The sequence below is a fragment of the Lepidochelys kempii genome, chromosome 20 (genome assembly GCF_965140285.1).
Source record: "Lepidochelys kempii isolate rLepKem1 chromosome 20, rLepKem1.hap1, whole genome shotgun sequence".
Taxonomy (NCBI): Eukaryota; Metazoa; Chordata; order Testudines; family Cheloniidae; genus Lepidochelys; species Lepidochelys kempii.
The window spans coordinates 25977136-25995957 of NC_136399.1; the positions used below are offsets into that span (position 1 = coordinate 25977136).

At 42.0% G+C, this 18822-nt stretch overlaps 2 protein-coding genes across 11 annotated transcripts in view; one reads left to right on the forward strand and one right to left on the reverse strand.

The window, feature by feature from the left end:
• The window catches only part of YIPF2 (Yip1 domain family member 2), a 125841-nt gene that overhangs the window by 48691 nt on the left and 58328 nt on the right, over positions 1–18822 (forward strand). The gene's annotated exons all lie outside the window — the stretch shown is intronic.
• The window catches only part of SMARCA4 (SWI/SNF related BAF chromatin remodeling complex subunit ATPase 4), a 93328-nt gene that overhangs the window by 23650 nt on the left and 50856 nt on the right, over positions 1–18822 (reverse strand). For 9 of the 10 annotated variants that reach the window (XM_073318959.1, XM_073318966.1, XM_073318965.1 and 6 more), the window contains 14 exons: positions 16772–17021; positions 14970–15102; positions 13581–13979; positions 12867–12965; positions 11577–11835; positions 10867–10993; positions 9891–10064; positions 9359–9532; positions 9072–9239; positions 7783–7833; positions 6638–6768; positions 5930–5987; positions 4109–4227; positions 425–575 (listed from right to left, as the gene is read on the reverse strand). In XM_073318959.1, the coding sequence (XP_073175060.1) occupies positions 425–575; positions 4109–4227; positions 5930–5987; positions 6638–6768; positions 7783–7833; positions 9072–9239; positions 9359–9532; positions 9891–10064; positions 10867–10993; positions 11577–11835; positions 12867–12965; positions 13581–13979; positions 14970–15102; positions 16772–16993 (2265 nt within the window). In that variant the 5' untranslated portion in view covers positions 16994–17021. The remainder of the gene's footprint in view (positions 1–424; positions 576–4108; positions 4228–5929; positions 5988–6637; positions 6769–7782; positions 7834–9071; positions 9240–9358; positions 9533–9890; positions 10065–10866; positions 10994–11576; positions 11836–12866; positions 12966–13580; positions 13980–14969; positions 15103–16771; positions 17022–18822) is intronic. The other variant, XM_073318961.1, reaches the window with a different exon arrangement.

Sequence of the window (18822 nt, forward strand, 5' to 3'; positions counted from 1 at the left end):
ACAATCTCAGGAGGGTTTTATGTTCAAATACATGTCTCAGTTCCTTATCTAGACTATAAGGCAGAGCAAGGTGTGCAATTTACTTCTAATAAATAATGACAACCTTTTGGAAGGGACATTACATCTCAGGCATCAGGGTTTAAGCCAATCTCTGACTACTAGAGGTCAGGATGAAACCTAATATGGGGGGCTGATTATCCTACATATGTTATTGCAGAGTTCTAGGAAAACCTTCCTTTGAGCTGCTGGTCAGAGACAGGATACTGGACTAGATGGGCCTTGGGTCTCATTCAGTCTGGCAATTTCTAGGTTCTCCCCCCAGTGCTGAGTATACTTATGGTTTATCAGACATGCTGTATGTGTGCATAAGCTATTTCAGTCACCATCACCCTGAATCAGGGTACTTCCTCCCTCAGTGTCTCACCTGGTATTGTTTGAGGACGCCATTGACCATGAGCGTAGACTGTTTGTCCACTCGTTCAGTGACCGCGTGGGCCACAGCGTAGTAAGATTGCAATCCCCTCGCCAGAGCTTGGGAGACCCCATACTCATCATCAACATCTTGCTTAGCATTTCTAAAAAATAAAGTAAAAGTGTTTTGAATAGATATGGAGAGAATCCTTCTCTGGGAGACGGGCTTCCCCGGGGCCCGAAGATCTCCTGGGAAACCCCACGAATCCTTGGATTTCATGAGCTCGTCTCTCCCAAGAGCCAATCAACTTCTTTGCTTTTGAAAGAATATTTTAGTCTCTTCTCATCCCTGTTTCTTTTCCCTTTGCCTCATGCTCTCTAAAATCAGGGAGCAAAAAAATAATGCCTGCACGTTTAATTCCTTGGAAACTAACCAGGTGGGATGGGATTTACAGCAGCGCCTAAGTGACTTCGGAGCACAAGTCCTGATGACTTTTGAAGATCCAAATCACAGTACACTTTTGAGAGAGCAAGAATCTTGACCTGAATGGTAAATTCTTATTGCCATTTCATCCAGCAGCTTGTATTTTAAAGGAATTATGGTTTCAAAAAAAAAAAAAAAAAAAAAAAAAAATTAAAAAACACACTTCACCTATTTCCTCACACAGTTATACTTAGTCTATTATAGTTTCTTCTGCAAACAGCTTAACATTTCCTGGTGTGACGAGAACCTCTTTCAACTGATGCACCAGAAACTGCCCAAATCAGAGGCTTAACACTACAACCAAATGATACTTTCCAAGTTCAATTTAAGGCCCCCACAACTTTTTTTTTTTTGGGCATCTCAGAAAGGAAACTAGGATGGTGCAAGAGAGAGAAGATCTGTGAGTATGGGATGTCTAAGTCCTTATAAATATTAAAAGCAAAAAACTAGGTTACTTCCACAGTGAGGTTCAGTTTTTACATACACAGAAGTATCCAGAATTTTAAGTTTAGTTGCTGAGAGAAACATAACTTGGACCCACTTTGAAATATTCATTTTTTTCCATATATGGCAATAACTCATCTTTATTCGGGCAATGTCTGCCACCATGGGAACCATAAACTCTGTAATCCCTGACTTTTTGTTATGTAAAATGTCAACACTGCATTACCCTCTTTTCTTCCATTTCTTTAGTTTAAAATAACTAACAGCTCACATAGGTGCATTTATGCCAATACGGCTATATCCACACCCATGGGTGGTTTATAAAAACCACCACATTATGCTACGTAATACCTTGGCTTAATGCAGGTGACTGTCTCTCTAGACTGGCTGATCACCAGAAAATGTAACAGCCCTCTGCTTATTGACAGCTGGAAGATTTTTCTTTAGCAAAGTAACCTGTCATGGGATAAGAGGGAAGGTCCTCTCAGGGACTGGTAACTGATTAAAAGATAAGTAACAAAGAGTAGGAATAAATGGTCAGTTTTCAGAATGGAGAGAGGTAAATAGTGGTGTCCCCGAGGGGTCTGTATTGCGACCAGTCCTATTCAATATATCCATAAATGATCTGGAAAAAGGAGTAAACAGTGAGGTGGCAAAATTTGCAGATGATACAAAACTACTCAAGATAGTTAAGTCCCAAGCAGACTGTGAAGAGCTACAAAGGGATCTCACAGAACTGGATGACTGGACAACAAAATAGCAGACAAAATTCAGTGTTGATAAATGCAAGTAACGCACATTGGAAAACATAATTCCAACTATACATATAAAACGATGGGGTCTAAATTATCTGTTACCACCCAAGAAAGATCTTGGTGTCATTGTGGATAGTTCTTTGAAAACATCCACTCAGTGTGCAGCGGCAGTCAAAAAAGGGAACAGAATTTTGGGAATCATTAAGAAAGCAATAGATCGTAAGACAGAAAATATCATATTGCCTCTATAGAAATCCATGGTATGCACACATCTTGAATACTGCGTGCAGAAGTGGTCACCCGATCTCAAAAAAGATATATTGGAATTGGAAAAGGTTCAGAAAAGGGCAACAAAAATTATTAGGGGTATGGAACAACAACCTCCATATGAGAAAAGATTAATACGACTGGGACTTTTCAGTTTGGAAAAGAGACTACTAAGGGAAGATATGCTAGAGATCTATAAAATCACTGCTGGTGTGGAGAAAGTAAATAAAGTGTTATTTACTTCTTCTCATAACACAATAACTAGGGATCACCCAATGAAATGAACAGGCAGGAGGTTTAAAAACAAACAAAAGGAAGTATTTCTTCACACAACGCACAGTCAACCTGTGGAACTCCTTGCCGGGGATGTTGTGAAGGCCAAGACTATAACAGTATTCAAAAAAAAAAAAAAAAAAAGAAGCTGGTATGTTCCTGGAGGAAAGGTCCATCAATGGCTGTTGGCCAGGATGGGCAGGGATGGTGTCCCTTGCTTCAGTTTGCCAGAAGCTGGGAATGGGCGACAGGGGATGGATCACTGGATGATTACCTGTTCTGTTCATTCCTTCTGGGATGTCGGGTATTGGCCACTGTCAGAAGACAGGATACTGGGCTAGATGGACCTTTGGTCTGACCCAGTATGGCTGTTCTTATGTAGCTCGAGTGATAGGGGCTTATGATTATGGAGCTAGAGGGTAACGGTTCATGCCTCACTGATTGATTTTCTAAGAGATCTGCTCTAGTTCAAACAGGACTTAATTCACGACAGTCCTTTGACCAGCATTATGCAGGTCAGACTAGATGATCAGTGGCCCCTGCTGGCTTTATAATCTAGGACTGATGTCTGTAGGCAGAGTTTTTGTAGCTGTGTTGGTCCCAGGATATTGGAGAGATAAGGGGGGTGAGATATCTTTTACTGGAACAACTTCTGCTGTGAACTTACACAGAGCTCTTCTTCAGGACCTCTAAAGCTTCTCTCTTTCACAAACCATAAAAGATATGACCTCATCCCCTTGTGTGTCTAGTGATGTTTGTAGGTATGCAACCATGGTTTGTCACGCTATTTTCATCTGCATACCTTTTCCCTTCTCCAAATGTAGCTATGGCAGCATTCCCCTCTGAGGAGGAGGATACCTAAGCATGAAACTTTAAATTAAGAAAACAGCGCCCAATTTCCTCTGCACTTTGATAACCAACATGTTAATTTCTCTTCTGTTTTCAAAAAACCTGGAACAATATATTCAAAGCTTCCTAGGAGAATCAGACATAAGTCTCATTAAAATGAACAGGCATTGCATCTAAATCTATTAAGTGGATTTGAATCTCTCAGCCTTAATCTCTGGGTAAAAAGACCAAGCATAACAAATCAGAGCCCCCCAGTGTAATTTTTAGGGAGCACTGGGAGGGAGTTACAAGAGACTGGCAATAGGGATTAAAATTAAAGCTATTCTAGCAGTAAATGACATGCAAAACTTTCACAGTGAAGTATAATATTTTCATGTGCCAGTCAGGTGAAAGACGGACTTCACAATGGAACGCTGCCCTTTGTGCTGGGACAAGAGAAACAGCAGTTTGCAAGTCTTCTCTTGCCAGTTATTAGTGCCTGTCAATTATGCCTCCCACAAAGTGATCCAGAATAATGAAAATCAATCCAGGCTAATCCTGGGTTGTTTTTGCCCCCCCAAAGGGGAAACAAAACGGGCATCAGGATTTAAAAATACTGACACAGCAAGTGACTAGGGGGGCTTACTCAATAATGTGCCTGGCATCGACTTCTGACACATCGTCACTGTCTGGATCTGGGATCTTCTTCTTTTCCTCCACAGGCAGGGCAGGCTGAGCAGGTTGTGGCTGTTCCTCTTCCTCCTCCTGCCAGAAATTGAAGGCTCCATCACTGGGACTATCAAGTTACATACACTCCTTCTTATGTATGAGGGAGAGGGCAGTGTTCTGTATCCTCACAGCAAGGCGGGGCTGATCAAGTCTGCATAAGCCACTTAACATGCAGCAAACTCTTTAAATACATGCTGCAGACTTTGCACACACACAAAAAAAATCACCACTCTGGAGACACCTCTTTTTCCTTCCTTCCTGCTCCTGAGATGCTATAAAGCATGCAGCTTTGTTCACCAGCTGGTGATGCAGGAGACTTCAGCACACAGAGGAAATGAAGGACAATATACATGCCAGTTGATTGGTTGGAATGCATCCGAGATGTATATTTGCATTGACTCTCCATGAGTAGGAATCACCAGGAAATGCACATAAAGCTAGAGAATCTCTTTGCATCTCCCTGTAGATCTAGATACCACAATTGTACTTTGTGATCATATTTGTGGCCCTTTTGCGTCATTTTCTTTTAGAAAATGGCAAAAAAAAATCTTTGATCAATTGGGTGGAAATAAACCCTTAGGCCAAACATGAGGCTCCCACACCCATATTTAGACACCTAAATACAAGCAGCCCTTTTCAAAACCGGTGAGCACTTGCTTTTCCCCTTGACTTCAGTGAGATTTGTAGATGCGTGGCACCTTTGAAAAAAAATCACACCATTTATATAGGTACCTACATAAATCCCTGTTTTGTCTCCTTCCTAAATATGGATGTAGGAGCTAACCTTAAGCACCCAAGTTTGAACATTTTTCATGTAAGCTCTAGAACACTGATCATTCAAAGCTGACATACAGATGCACCCTACCTCCCGCATACATATTCTAACAACCCAACCTCATTTCCCAAAGCGATTTAAAAATACATTTTTTGACAGGAGTGAGAACTTCCATTATGTGGGCAAAATTGTGTTCTGCCCCTAAGCTGCCAGTGCAGAACAACAGTCTAGCGCACAACAAGTGCAGAACAGTAAGACAGGGAGATTGAGCCACTAGTCACTGCCAACCTCATTAAAAAAAAAAAAAAAAATTACCCTATCCCCAAAATATTATCTCTCCTTCACCCCAACTTATAGAGCACTCAAAGATTCTTGGTGCATCTTGGACCTACTACTTTTAAAAATGTACATAGCTTCAGACTGTTTATGAATCTTTACGAACTCATAAGAAACAGTCACTGCCTTACAGACCCAGTACAGGATCCTGTAGGACAGGGGGTGGATCTCTGCAAAATTGCCCTGTTCCGTACACTCCCCTTGAAGCTCTTGTACTGACCATGGTTGGAGACAGGATACCAGGCCAGATGGACCATTGGTCTGATCCACTATGGCAGTTCTTATGTTTTTAAATCCTTATTGACGTATGATGGCAATGTCAGGCTACTATCAGAAGTAAAAGCTTGCAGGGTTGTGTCCTCGTTAAGACATGACAGAGGAAGAGATACTAAGTGGAAAGGGGTTGGAAATATGACAGCACGAGGTTATTTGATTCACACTGCACACATTTGTTCTTTCAATATTTATTTGTTCTAAATGAACTCATTTTAGCTAAAATCGACACTGAACTATATTTGAAAAATAAATACTGGATTCAGTTTAATGACTTTTTTAGGTCTACTGGTTATTTTCTATTTTAAAATACAAAAGTACCCAAAAAATATGACTTAAGGCACATCCACTTACCTCTTCCTCCTCCTCCGACCCACTTTCTTCACTGTCAGATCTGGGAGCTACTTCATATCTAATTAAATACAAATATTAATATTTAATATCAGTTCTGATTCTGACAGAGCAATGCACAAACATGCGACTAGCTTGGTCTCTAAAAGCCTTTGAACTCAAACTAGAGTGAGATTACTGCTACTTTTAACACAGGAATTTGTCTAATTTTTTTCCCTTTCTAATCCCAGGTTTTAGGACTCGTGCTTAGAAAAATTTATTGGGTCTGGGTGCATAAGTAGAGGGCCACCAATTAAGCATCTTTTGTAACAGTATTTCCCACATAATTTTAACAGTGCCCTGACCGCTGCAGTAAGGTTAAAGGAATCTTCGCTTTCTAATGGTATAACATACTCCTTCCGACCCTTTGGGACTCTCAAGGTGTTAGGCTGGGCCTATGCTGATATTTTGGGCTTTTCTTGCCTGAATTGAACCATTGCAGGCCCCAATCCTGCAATGATCTCTGTGAGAGAGGTACCTTGGAGACACACAATCACTGCAGGATCAGGGCCAGTATCCCAGACTGTGAACTGGTGTAATTTTTGACCCATTTCAGTTAGAGCATGGAACAGGATGTATAAGCAAAGCCACAGAATGCGTTACAGCAAATGTGAGGCTGTCATCCTTCTGGCAGGACACCAGATGGCAATCTGGGAACTAGCGATGGCTTACCCTGGGTTCATTTCCAACCAAGTGTCCAGCTGTCCAGCTTTTGGAGCGTCTGTGCCGGTAAGGATTTTACCGCTTTCCACATGGATCACTTTCACAGGGAGATCACTCATTTGGCTGGTCTCATCCAGAGGCTGAAAAAGCACAACATATGTAAATTTCAGTATTCCATCTGGAATTAAAGCTTCTCTGTGCTCTATTAGCCAATGCTTTAATTAAAACCAGTTAAGTGCTATTGCAGAAATATTTAAGAGGCACCCACTGAAGTTTTAAAACACCGCTTTACCCAAAGAATAAGTAGATCAAAGCTTTTTTTGGTTTGTTTTTAAAAGTTTTGGTTTGCACTAATCCAAAAAGAAGGAACAGGAAACCATTGTCTTGACCTAGCTGTGACAAAAGTGCTGCTTAGCATTTGAAGGCATGAATAAAAGAATTATTGTAATGTGAAATATCTCCAGCTTCTCTTATAAATTAATTTGCCACTCAGTACTTACTTTGTCACAAGTGATCTTGCAACTTCTTAGGTTTATGTGTAACTTTCAGCATTTTTGTCCCACTGAGTTCACTGGGACTTCTCACATGCCTAAAGTTATGGGTGGCTCTCCCTTAGGTTCTTATGGCCCTGATCCCAATAGTATCTGATCACCTCGCAATCTTTAACATATTGATCCTCACAGCACTGCTGTAGGTAGGAAAGCACAGTCATCCCCCTTTTACAGACACATTTACCCAAGGTCACACAGGAAAACTGGAAGAACTGGGAATTAACTCCAGCCTCCCAATCCCAGGCTTGTTTACTCTCTACACCCTTCCTCTCCTACGTGACATATCTAAGGGTTTGCAGGATTGGAGCCAGTGTGAGCACACTGGAGTTGCTGCCGAAATTAGCAGTGACATGACAGGTTAGAGAGGCTGCCAGAACCATTCTTGTGGGTGCAGACAGTAAGAAGACAGACAAATATTTCTTTACAAAGTTGAATATGTTCTATTTTAGGAAGTCTTGATTTAGCCATCTACTGCACTACACTTCAGTGCTGTTTCTCTTTCAATCCAAAAATCTCGTCATCATAACTGATCCTTTCAACGTGTGGCTAACAAACGTTTTCTATCCTACTTGGCACCACATGAAACAAGTTTCTTGTGCTTACTTCGCCATCTGGTCCAATTGCAGGAGTTTGCCCTTCTGCATTCTCTGCCTTCTGAAAGAAAGGGAATACAACTCATAGCAACCCTTTAATAATGGGAACAAAAATCAAACCCAAAATATGAGCACTGCACTGGAATCGCATGTTTATAATGCAAGTATCCCAACTCAAAAGGAGGGTGGGAAGGGAGGACACAGTTAAATGCAGAAGCGGCTCAGGTTGGAGCAGATTTGTAAAGTTCTAGCCAAGAAATCCTCCTTCAAAAAGAGCTAACATTTTATACTGGTTTATCACAGTCATGCAGTGTTATATTAGGACTGATGCTTTTGATTACTACATCCAAGATTAGCTACTTTTCTCTGTTTGGGTTTTTTTTTTTTTTTTTTTTTTGTATAACACCCATTACCGTAGCATATAAAGCCAGCTCTTATTAGTAAAGAAAATTCTGCACACCTTACTATTAAAAGGAAATCAAAATAGTTCTTTAAAAGTCAAGACACCCCGTTTTAAATCTCCTGGAAAAGAAATCCCTATCGCCAAGAAAACAAAAACAAACAAACCAAAAAACCACAACACTTAAAAACTGTTATCAGTTCTACCAGCTTATTCCCTTATACTCATAACACTGTTTTCTTCCATTTTTTCAGTAAAAGAAACCAAAAAAACTGCTCTCAGTTTTTCCCAACTTCCATTTAATGGATGGCAATTTACTAAGGAAAATTTACTGCAAGTTTTCTGATCTAGTGACTCTCACCAAATGAGTTTCTGCTTTAGAAAACTTGTAGTAAATTCTCTCTAGTAAATTTCCATTAGTTATATTTAAGTTGGCAAAACAGACCAGTCTTCAGTTTCTTTCACTATATTACTATGGAAGAAAAAAAAAATCACATTGCAGTTTACGATGCCTTCTGTTAAAAAATTAAGGAAAACAGCATGAAGACTCTGGTTTTAGAGATGCATTCTCAAGTAGGGTAAACTGCTTATTGGTATGGCAGGTTAGATGATGCATTAGGCTTTAAGTTCTGGAGTCCCAAGTTCAAACATGGCATTTGATTACAAGAGAAGTGAGCTTGCTCATCTCACCCTAGTCACAGCTGTCTATGAACAAGCCGTCAGCACGAATGACCGTCTCTGCTCAATAGATGTTCTGAACCGCCAAGGCTGGGCTAGTGCAACTCGGAAACAAGGCATGACAGTAGAGACAGCAGTTTCCAAACCCCTGTCTTACTCCAGACCTGGCTCCTGCCAGAGCTAACAGTCCTAGCAACAAGCAGGCTTAATCGTTAAGTCACCTTCTTTTTCTTTTTCTTCTTTTTCTCCTTTGCCACCTGTGCGGCCTTGTGTTGCCGCACCAGCTCGGTCAGGTTGGCCACATACTCGTCTGTCTGCTGGAGTAGATATGCCAAGCGCTTATCTTTCTTCTGATCAATAAGCTTACGGTACCCTTCTTCATCCTCAGCCTAAAGGAAGAGGGAAGGGTAGTATCCTTTCAGCCCCGAGTAGAAATTTAGCCAGCTAAAACTTCTATACAACATGTGCGCGCGTGTAAACTGTTTTACAGTCCCATGGGAAACCTTACCATCAACCTGCGCATTCGCTCTTTCTCAATCCTCTCATTCTCTTTCTTCTGCTCACGCTCAGTGTTAGCGTGGTAAGTAGCCACCGCTTTCGTAAGCTTTTGAATTTTTCCCGTGACAGATCGATGGTATTCTTTGAAATCCTTGGCATGCTGGAGAATGCTATTGAGGTATTCCTGAAGGGACAAAGTGAAGGCAATTGGACTATAAAAAGTCAAGATACACACACTAGCCATCTGTTGTTCTGCACTGTAATAATCAATGTCTTTATGTTGTAAGCCATTTGATGCATAGATTTAGCCACAAAAAAAGATCTTTTCCTCTGACTGTAATTTGCCCCAAATATATTTAACATCTCAGTAACGACTCAATTTAAATGGCCTCCGTATTCTAACTCTCTCTACAGAGAAACAAGAGAGTTAGTGTCCTTCGGTGCCCAATTCCCAAAGAAATCTTAAATTCCTTACCCTCCTTTGAAAATCCCAACCTAAACAACAACAAACAAAATAAAGTAACAGGAAGGAAACAACTTACCTGGTGCTTTTGTCTGCGTTTCCGTTCTTGCTCGATCTTCTGTTGTTTCTCCAGTTTCTCTGTGATGCGAGCCTCGCGCAGGGACTGCCGCTTGCTGCGTTTGTATGCCTTGGCATTCAGCGCCGTTTCCAGGGCCGTGTCTCGTCTCATGCACACCACGACTTCCTGGCGCAGCTTTTCAAGAAATTCACATTTAAAAAAATTAATTTCTCTCTGTGTGCCATTTTAAAAGTGCCAAAGTTTTGCATGGCATTAAAAAGGCCAAACTTCATACAATCAAAGGCTGAAATACAATTCTGAAGATGCCTTGGGCAAAAGATTCAGGTCGAAGATGTATGGTATGGAACTGGAAAAATATGCAGTGTCGCAGTATAACACTGCGTATTTACACTAAGGGTGAAATTCACCAGCAAAAGGCCTATTCTAGATCTTAAGCCCTTGTGCGACATACATGGTGCATCAGCCTTGTGTTGATCCTCTGCACAGGGTGGATTGCACCCTCAGTGGAAAAACAAAAAAGCAAAACTACTTAAAAAAATCAGATTCTCTTCCACATGGAGTCTCAGAATTGAGATTTATAAGAATAAAGATGCTGCCAGAGCACCACACAGCAACGGTTCATCTAGTCCACTGCCACATCAAATTGGCCCAATGGCCCATCTCATCAGGCAGCTTTTCCTTCTGTCAGGTCAGATCAGTGGAGCAGGAAATGGGATGCACCAATGCTCTATCTAGTCCAGTATCCAGGGACCACTTCCAAGGTAACCAGCTAACACACAAGGCAGGCCTGGAGGTTCTTGTATTTAGTTCAGTTTGTTTTATTCCAAGCCAGACAGACACAAATGCACACTAATTATCTTATTCCTGTGTATCTGGCATTTGCCTTACATTACAAAATCTGCAGTAATTGGCTAATTCCTGCTCTGAATCAGGCATCACACACTGGAAAGCCAGCTGCTGAAACTCCACAACCTACCTGTCTCTGGAAGTTAAGCAGTCTTAGTGCTTTAAGTTCAATGGTAGCTTTGGTTCTCAGGTCACCAGCCAAGGACCCGGGCAGGTTTTCTAGTTCTTGAATTCTGTGAGCAATGCGAGCCTGCAATCTGTGGGGATAAGACACAATTTCGTAGCAGATGAAGACAAATAAAATGAGTAAGTCTGGGCACTTTTAGCCTTTTACTGTTCAACTGAAAAGACTATCAAATACATCTGTGTTTTGTCCAGTCCTTGAGTCACCGTATCTCAAGTACGATGGAAGTTCTTGGCAGCTATGTCCATCTTTGTTTGGAACATAGGGCTTAAAACATCATTTAATACATGGGCATAGCAGTAGCAGTCCTCTCTGGCATGAAAGAGACCTGGGCTCAATAACCAAAGTGCCAGGGAAATGTCAGCCCCTGGGAGAAGCAGAGGCAGGCATGTGTAAGATCTCAGGAGTTGCCCTGACAGGCTCTGAAGTGAACTTATGCACAGTTCTTCTCAGTCCTAGATTAGTCTGTACAGCACATGTCAACTGGGAATTTTGATTTGGGGGGGGGGGGGGCGCTGAGGGGGAGAATGGTAAATAAGGAAAGTCACTGTATTCTTCAAGAGAACTGAGGACACCAGTAGGAGGATAAAAGGAGAGAGGCAGCCAGCCACTTGATATCAGCATCTCACAATTCCAACAGAAGCCATGGCTTTTACCTGTATTCCCTCTCCTGAAGGATTTCCACTGGGTCAAGTCCTCTTGGCTTCTGGATCGGTGTGATACGATTCTGCTTCTGATGGAGCTGCACCATGGGGGCAGGCTGGGCTGGCTGCCCGGGTGACTGAGTTTGGGGTGGCATTACAGGAGATGCTGCAGGAGGTACCGCCGGGGGTGCTGGTGAAGGACGGCCAGTTGGCTGAGGAGGAATCAGTTTCTGAGGTGTGCTAGTGGGGGCTGCAGCATTTGCCATTGGTCCTGTTCAAAAACCAAACTGGGAGTGACACTGGGTTGTATGTCCCCCGACACCTCTTTAAACCTGTCAGAATTTGACCGTGGGCCCTGGCCAAAACGTTCAGACCTGGGTGACTCCAGTTAGGCACCTAAGTAAATGGCCTGATTTTCAGAGCAGCTGTGGGCACAAAGCTTCTATTGGCTTCACCACCTCTGGAAATCAGGACACTCATTTAGGTGACAAACTTCAGGCACCCAAGTTTGAACATTCTGGCGCTAAGTAGCACTGGAATGCTGACATGCAGCCCAGCTACAAGGTCTAAGGGCAAAAAAACCTCTTCAGAGAAAACGGTTAAAAAATATTCTGCTTCTGCATATGTTCCGTATTCACTTTCCATACTTTATAACATAGGACATTGCTATGTTCACCCCATGCTGACTCCTGAACAAGTCGTTCAGTCCTACTGTTTATCCCCCCACCTCCTCACAATCATCTGGCAAGCTGTAAATTTCACATCAACCAAATGCAATTCCTTCCGCCTAGCTACAAGATGAACTGCGCAGCTTTGTACAGCTGTCCCCTATAGTACAACAGTTCAAGCAGAATAAAAGCATGTAGATGCCTGAGTCAGCTCTTTGGAAAGATCACCCATTGGAGTCTAACCACCTGAGCAAAGACATCAAGTGGCTGCCAAAAAAATACTCTAGAGGCTTCAAAATCTGCACTGGAATTAACTGGTCTGTCTGCAGGATCACAAAATCCAGGTGGAGGGTTTTAAAAGAGCTTAGCTAACGTTGTAAGGTCTTCCACAGTTGGCAGGGACACACTGTAGCAGAAACCAAAATAAAGGTCTTCTAGGATTTGCAACAACTCATGTGCTGGGGGAACAAAAGAAGATGCCAAAAAAAACATTTGACTCAGTTTTCACTTCAGTGTGCCCTTCCTCCACATGCCTGAGTAGCACATCCCCATGCTGCCTTCACTGCTCTGGGGAAGGGAATGCCAGAGAAATTTGTTGTAATTAACGGTTTAAAAGAACCCTAGTTATTCTCACCTTCAGGCCAGGGCTTTGGGGGTGCACCAGGGGGCTGCCCAGGCATTCCTGGGGGAACTCCTGAGGGTCCAGGAGGAGGCATGTTAGGCCCTCCTATACCTGCACAAAGAAGAGTAAAAAAAGACAGCAGTAAGACACTCTCTCTGCAGTTTATTAATATATCTGCTTGTTCCTTGCATGTAGTTAATAGGAACAAAACCAGGCTCCTTAATTAGTGAGAGCATGGTCAGCATACGTGGCCATTTCCAAGCTTTCCCTGAAGAGTTTAGAGTCCCAATTCAGACAGACTGAAACACATGACTGCATGTGGGTGATACCAACACAGCTATAAAGGATGGAATGTTTCCCACAAGGGAGGTGCAATATGGGGGAGGTGCTTAGCAGCAGGCTTGAAAGGGTTTGTGAAAAGACACAAAACAGTGTGAAAGGAGACATGAAGCAATTAGGAGAGGGGCCTAGGAGGAATGCAAGGGAATGAGAGCAAAGATATTGTGGGGGGCAAAATGGTGCAGGATCTTGAAAGTGACAAAGGAGTCTTTGTGCACGCACGACCAGACACATTGTACAGACAAACATCCCTCCATAAGCTAATGTAAGGTACCAAACAGATAAACAGAAAGTGTATGCTACCCCCATGCATCAGTCTATGTGCATCTGTACTGAAATGGAAGAGTCTTGAATTTAGACTAAGGAAGGAACAAAGCTGGCGCTTACCATGAGGTCTGTTGTAATTTGGAGGTGTTGGTCCTGGTCCAGGCCCAGGCCCTGCTCCTTGCACTGGTCCTGTCCCAGATACAGAGGGTGGAGGTAGCGTCGGCATTTGCTGCTGCATTCCAGGCATTGGTCTCTTTCCCTGCACTGCCATCTGAAGATGGTCAGGTAACGGCTGCCCTCTGGCAAGCATCTTATAGGCCATGATCTGAGCTCTTAACTGATGCAGCTGGTTCTGGTTAAAAGGGGTTGGGCCCCGATTTTGTTGTCCTAATGCTTGTGGGTCAGTACCATCTAACGGGACTCCTCCAGGACCAGAGGACATTTGAGAGCCAGAGGACGGACCGTTAGCTGGAACTGGGCTTGAGGCATGCTCAGAACCGCCAAGCGGAGAAGGGTAACCTGGAAAGAGAGATGCAATTATATTACAGCATACTGTAGACTTCGCATAGTAATACAGAAAGGCTAGTTTTATTTTAAAAATGCTATAGGAAAAAAGGCTATTTAATCACTCTTGATGGAGGCTGCAACTGCTTTAAGCCAGGGTCCCCAATGAAAGTAATTGCACTAAAACTTGTTTGGAACTAAAAAGAAAAGGAGGACTTGTGGCACCTTAGAGACTAACCAATTTATCTGAGCATAAGCTTTCGTGAGCTACAGCTCACTTCATCAGATGCATCCGATGAAGTAAGCTGTAGCTCACGAAAGCTTATGCTCAAATAAATTGGTTAGTCTCTAAGGTGCCACAAGTACTCCTTTTCTTTTTGCGAATACAGACCAACACGGCTGTTACTCTGAAACCGGTTTGGAACTAAAGGTTTAAAACAAAGAACAAAAATAATCCCGTTTGAGGATTTACAGAGGAATCTGTCCAGGGAGGGTTCACAGACATACTGGTGGCTGCGAAGGGCTGTAAGTCTCTTACCTGCTGCATGGCCCATCTGTTCCCTGCTTGTAGATTTATTTTCTCCATCATAAAACCACCCTCTCCCCAGAGTTTCTTGAACCACTGCCATGCCCATGACAAAGGGAGCACAGGAGCACTCTCAGTGGCAGCAGAGGAAATTACAGGATATGGCTGGGTATCCTTTGTGGGAACTTTGTGCTGTAAGTGGCTATGCCAGGACACCAGCTGCCCTTTTGTGTAGCAACTGTCCTCAGTGTGGTAGAAAGAAAGAATATGGAGAGGAACAGGTGGCCTTTCACAAAAATTCGAAGTTTGTATCCATATTGTTCTCTGCTCTTGCTACTGTAATAGTGCACTCTCCCAAGAGGAGTCCCACTGCAGCCGTAATCAACAAGGAAACTGAACACTAGACTGGGGCCCAGTGTCCCGTTCAGAAACTTGCTTGCAAATCTCGCCCAGGCCCCTCGCTCAGGAAAAAGACAGACCTTGAGAATGCTGATCCATTGGGCTTGGAGGAGGACCCATTCCCGTGTGCCCACCTGGCCTCATTCCCATCCCCTTCATCTGGCCGTACCGAGGATCATCAGATATTCCCTTCTCATGCATGGAATCCATTGGCTGCAAAGGAAAAAGGGACAGCGCAAAACCTGCTTAAAAATAATTACGTTCAAAGAAAAAGCTAAGCTACTCCTAGAGGCAAAGGACTAGTGGAAGCAGAGAATAGGCTGCTGCATTGTGTGGTACAGTTTGTATTTAGATGAGTAGTGTCCTAGGTACATGAATGATGCACCATTTGTAGCATGCTGACCCAGATTCTACCAACATCAATCTTCAAAAGGAAGATTGATTTATTGGCTACACTCAGGATACCATATAAACAGACAGCACTCAATGAAGTGAAAGAAAAAAAAAAAAATCACACGAGAAATATTTAAGGACAAATATTTTTTAGTCCAAAATCACATTAAGCCTGGAGGGTATCTAGCGAAATTTCCTCATAGGCTGTAAAATTTGCCATTGGCATTAGTTATTACATTATCTTGCATTATTTGTTCACAGTGGCATGAGACTGAGAGGCGCTGTATGTATCTCATGAAAGAATTTCAGGTATAACTCTGAGACTAAATGCATTATTCCTTGAAATCCAAGTCCAATTTCTTGTTATTTTGCAGCCCACATATCAGCAACTGAAAAATAGGTTATGCCTGAACACAGTATACCAACTGTTAAAACATCCTGTGTGTACCGGGTGTGATAACGGTGACCAAGTCAGGTAAAAAATTAGGGGTTGGACCTTTTCTTTGCTTTCTTACTTTGTATGAAGAGGGCCTGAAAGGGTGTTTATTGCATTAAAAACTGAGGTCTTTTCCACCCTGGAACTCTATGGATAGCCACAGAACTACATGAATTCTGACATCACAAAAGTTGAGAACTAACACGGAAAAATATTTTTAATCAGACTTAAACTGTGGGGTAGGAGGAGGGTTTGTTTACTTTTGTTAATGTTCATTTAACTCAAATGCCTAATATATTCTTGTATGAGTTTATTAGGCATTTGAATTAAATGAACATGCAAACAAATATATGTGTACAAACTCATACTAATATACAAGTATGAGTTTGTATACATATAAGTTTCAAATCCCCTGCCCCTTCAGTTAGAAGAAAGAAAGTTTTTCAGTTCACATCTGTAGAGCCCTGCATGGATACAAAATTTGGATCTGCATGCGATCCACAGACATGGCCCACGGATATCCACAGATATAAAAGCAGATATCCGCAGATTTTCAGGGCTCTAGATACAAAATTTGGATCCACAAACATGGTCTGTGGATATCTGCAGATTTACAGGGTTCTACACATCTGAAACCCACGTCTTCCAGCAAAACCATATTTTATATCCCTAAGGTATCAAAAACAAAGTAAACCATCTTTAAAAAAAAAAAAAAAAAAAACCCACCACATTCCAGGCCTTCTGTATCCATTGTCAAGAAATGGAAATGAGGCAGAAGCCTTTATTTATTTCCTTCACAAATCACCTTTAACTTATACTCATCTGCTTTCAGGTTTGATCCACTGTGAAAGATAAGACCTAGGAAGGATCATATCTTGCTCTACATTTTACTGGCTGTGGGGAAATCGCATGCTGTAGAAAATTAGGGCAACTCTTAATGGTTTCATTTTATATTCATTTATTTTTAATAACTAGGGAAAAAGAGGAATGTACAAGCTCTGCCAGGAAAAAATAAAAGCCCCACTCAAACAGAGCACTGTTACAGTTGGTTACCTTGTGCATCTGATGCATGTTGTCCTGAGCATAGCCCCCAGACCCCTGAGGTGGTATAGCGTGTCCTGATGAAGGTGGTCCAGGGCTGGGTCCCATCATACTATGTGCAGAGCCAGGCGAGGGTCCAGGACTGGGGCCCAACATTGCACCAGGTGATGGGCCGGGTCCAGGAGAAGGACCTGGGCGAGGAGTTCCTCCCATTGGAGGATCTGGAGTGGACATCTTCAATGGAATTGCTCAAACCAGTATCCTAGTGCAAGAGAGCATGCCTTTAGACAGGACTGTCAGTGTAAGTCAGTCAGTGGCTTACAACATGGCAAACTGAGGGTGTGCCGCTTTGAAGACAGAAGTGTCGCCCCATAAAGTTGAGAGGGGGCAAGGGTAGAAGTTTATATACCCATGACTGGGACACTTAGACACTACAGTAATACAGTAAATAAATAAATCATAATAGTGCTATTTTATTTCACGGAGCGACAGGGGACTGAAGCGAGCACCCTACTATTCGATATGCATCGTCTTTGAAATGACCATGTTGCCAAAGAAGAGCATGAGCATGGGAAACAAATTCAGAAGACAGATGGGGGAAGCTGCCCATATACTTGGATGCACGGGGTTTCAAGCAGCCAGACTATGGGCTTAATAGAAATTCCAAATAAATTATACCAATATAAAAAATGTACATTAACAGTTTTATTCTTGTTTGCATTTGTCAGAAAGCCATACAAAAGAGAAACAAAAGATCAATTAATCCAATCTCTCCCTCCCCCCCACCCCAAACTCCCTGAAGCCAGGGCAGATCTGTTCCCCTGTGTTCCATCCAGACTAGTTTTAATGCCCCAACAGTGATGCAGTTTCCGTCTCTTCTTCAAAGAGATGATTTCACAGTCTTGTAAATCTCATTTTCAAGAAGTTTTTCATGGTATTCAGAATAAATCTCCCCTTTAATTTCATCCCATTAACTCTCGTAGCACACACTAGGACCACCCTCAAGAATTTCTCTCTCCCCTTCGTTTTCACACCCTTCAAATACTTGTAAACCAGTTATCATTAGCATGTACGAAGTTCACAAAAGGGTCGATTTTCCTTGCAATGTATGTGCTTAACACCCATCAATATTACTGGGCATTATGTGAATGCAAAGGAGGCGTTATCCCAATAAGGCCTGGTCTATATGCAAAGTTGCACCAGTTTAACTAAAAGTGTTATTTTACACCAATTTTTGTTAAACTAGTGTAATTTTTTGGGTGGAGACAAACGGATTTAAATCCGTCTTATATTTGTTTACTTTGCATCAGTTAGTAAATTCAGAGTTGCACATTCGGCTGATCTAATCTATTTTAAAATTATATAATTGTGCCCACGTAAACAATGGTTTAACAAAAAACTTTTTTTTAAAACCAATTTAAGATTAACTTTAACTAATGTAACTTCTGTGTAGACTCAGATTGTAAAACCAGAAGGAATCATTGCCATCACCTAATCTAGCCTCCAGTATAACCCAGGTCATAGGACTTCCTTGAATTTATTCGGTTTGAATAAGAGCTGATCTTTTACAAAAACACCTAGTTTTGATTTAAAAATTTCAAGTGATGGAAAATCTATCACTAACCACGGAAAGCTGTTCCAATGGTACAAACAAGTCTCCAGATGCTGTTGCTGCTACACCTTGATAGGTTATATATTCCAAGTAAAACTCTGGAATTTGAACCCAGTTCAATATGTTAATTTGGGAGAGATCAATATGCCTACAGAAAACATTGCTCTATCCATTTAACTTTTTGCAGAAGATATGTGCCCTAAGGCACTGGTTTGGCTCATAGTCTGTAAGATGCCAGTTTTCTTTTAAGGGTTGAGTCACTAATACATACCAGAAAACCTCAAATAGAAAACTTGACCCAGAACCTAAATTGTATAAGAAACTCATGCAGAGGCAAATCCAAACCATCGGAACATTTTCAAGATAAGTCTGCCAGTCCTGTGTAACCAAACCTAGGAAATTGTGTTGTGTGATGGGACCTGGGTAATATAGACTGAGTTAGCAGCAAAAT